The 2,075-nt window shown below is 38.2% G+C and overlaps 1 protein-coding gene across 1 annotated transcript; it reads left to right on the forward strand.

Annotated features, from left to right (window-relative positions):
• The first annotated feature begins 566 nt into the window (after positions 1-566).
• On the forward strand, positions 567-1,190 carry LOC110114691. The gene has a single exon (XM_020847644.2). The coding sequence runs from the start codon at positions 671-673 to the stop codon at positions 977-979; it is 309 nt and encodes a 102-aa protein (XP_020703303.1). The 5' UTR covers positions 567-670; the 3' UTR covers positions 980-1,190.
• The last annotated feature ends 885 nt before the right edge of the window (positions 1,191-2,075 follow it).

Genomic DNA, 2,075 nt, shown 5'->3' on the forward strand with positions numbered 1-2,075 from the left:
AACGGTGCCAAAGTTTTAACCAAGCTCAAGATTATTTGATGTAAGATTTGTTTGGGATAACTTTGTGAAATTTTTGTATTAAAAAATTATTTTACAAAATAATAAGAAAATTATCTCAAATAGAGAGCGAATTTTTATATTGAGCTTACTTAACTCAATCTAGATTTGTTTATTAATTTTGACCCAAATACAATTCTTTAAAAATTCATCATCATGATCAATTTTTTATTTTTCAAAATAACAATTTAGTCCATCATAATTATATTTATTACATTTGCATCAAACATAAATGAATATTATTTTTTTTATCCGACTTACATCTTAAGCTTGCTCCATCTCTAGCCGCTAAAATTCGATTTTTAAAGCACGATTCCAAAATTCACATCGCAAAGTGGAACCCACCATTCTCGCGACAGGAAGCGCTACACCTGCAGCCATTAGTAACGGCCACACCGTCTGTTGCTGCTCAGAAGACCCAAGTCCAGAAGATGCCACCACGCAAACGAAGGATCGCCGTAACCCATTCGAACACGCATACGTGGTGGCATATAAACTATAGAACTTCCCCACACTTCACCCATCAGAGACAATCTCCCACCCCAAATTTACTCTGTGGCCTTCCCTCTTTATCCTTCCTCTCAAATCAATCCATCAAGAAAGAAAGAACGATATGGCTCCGCTCGTCCTGGCAACACAAGTGGCTACAGGGCTCGGCGTAGTGGCCGGCGCGATGCTGGTGAAGGCGGCGGCGGAGGGGAGACTTCTTCCGCCAATGTCCGGCAGGGGCTCGCCGCGCTGCCCGACTTGTAAAGGTACAGGAAGGGTCGACTGCTTCTGCTCGCGGTGGTCGGACGGGGATGTAGGCTGCCGAACTTGCGCAGGCTCAGGCCGGATGGCCTGTAATAGCTGCGGCGGTTCCGGAACAGGCCGGCCCATCCCGGCTCGGATTTCGGTTCGCTCCGACCGGCCCCCTTTATAGGCTTATCATGATGCCGGCGGCGAACTTCAGATCGGATTCAGTGAAATTGTAAGGCGGCGATGTTACAGTTTGTATATGAATGAATTTCTTTGATTTGAGCTGTTGTTATTTTAATTTGATAGTGCTTAAGGAGAAGAACGAATATATTTCGAGGAAATTGATTAAAGGAGAAGAGATTAGTCAGATTCGCATGACCGGAATATTTAACTTTGATTCTTTCTGCTATGTTATATATTATTTTGGATGCTTTATTGGTGTAAGAAGTCTAGCTAGTTATGGGATTCGAGATTTTTATGTAAAAAGTTTTTTGATATTTTTCTAATTAAAAGAGGGGATTCTTTCTTTTTTTTTTCTGAAAATTTAGGCTAATTAAGATAAATTTAAATTTAAATTCTTTTAATTGAAAATCAAAGCTTTCAACTAAAATATAGAGCTGAGCTGCATATGAAAATAGGGGATTCCATTCGTGTACAATTAGGCGCCAATAAAACTTAAGCTTCGTTTGGAACAATTTTTTTATTGCTTATTAAAGCAATTTTTTAGTACAAAAATTATTAAAAAATTTACCCCCACACAAGCAAGATGAGAGCGATTCATATGAGTTGTAACGTTTTTAAGTGAAAATTAAGAAGAAAAAACACTATATGATTTACTGATTTAGTTAAAATGGCTTTACTAGTATGACTTATATATTACAAACATTATTTCTTCTAGAAACTAGAAAGACATTAATAGATTGTAGTAAGCATGAACACCGAAAGAATGCTTCCATGGAGGATGTAATAGGAGTTTTGAGGCGCTGGAGATGTAATCAAGGGACAAACAATAATCTACTTAGGCACTAAGAAAATCATCCCAAATAAAAACAGTAAAAAAACTATCTCATATGAAGCCTTAGTCTTTATATATCCTTGTATAAGAGATGATTGGTTACTAGGACTGCACACCACCAGTCTTAGTACAGATGATGGAAAAGAGTCTTGGTGGTGACAACGGTCTCCAAGTTTGATGGAGACGATGGGCATTAACATTTGTAGCAAAGACGAATGTGGGTGATGATGGAGGGCATTAGATTTCTTAGTGAGGACATGTATTT

The sequence above is a fragment of the Dendrobium catenatum genome, unplaced genomic scaffold (genome assembly GCF_001605985.2).
Source record: "Dendrobium catenatum unplaced genomic scaffold, ASM160598v2 fragScaff_scaffold_621, whole genome shotgun sequence".
Classification (NCBI taxonomy): Eukaryota; Viridiplantae; Streptophyta; class Magnoliopsida; order Asparagales; family Orchidaceae; genus Dendrobium; species Dendrobium catenatum.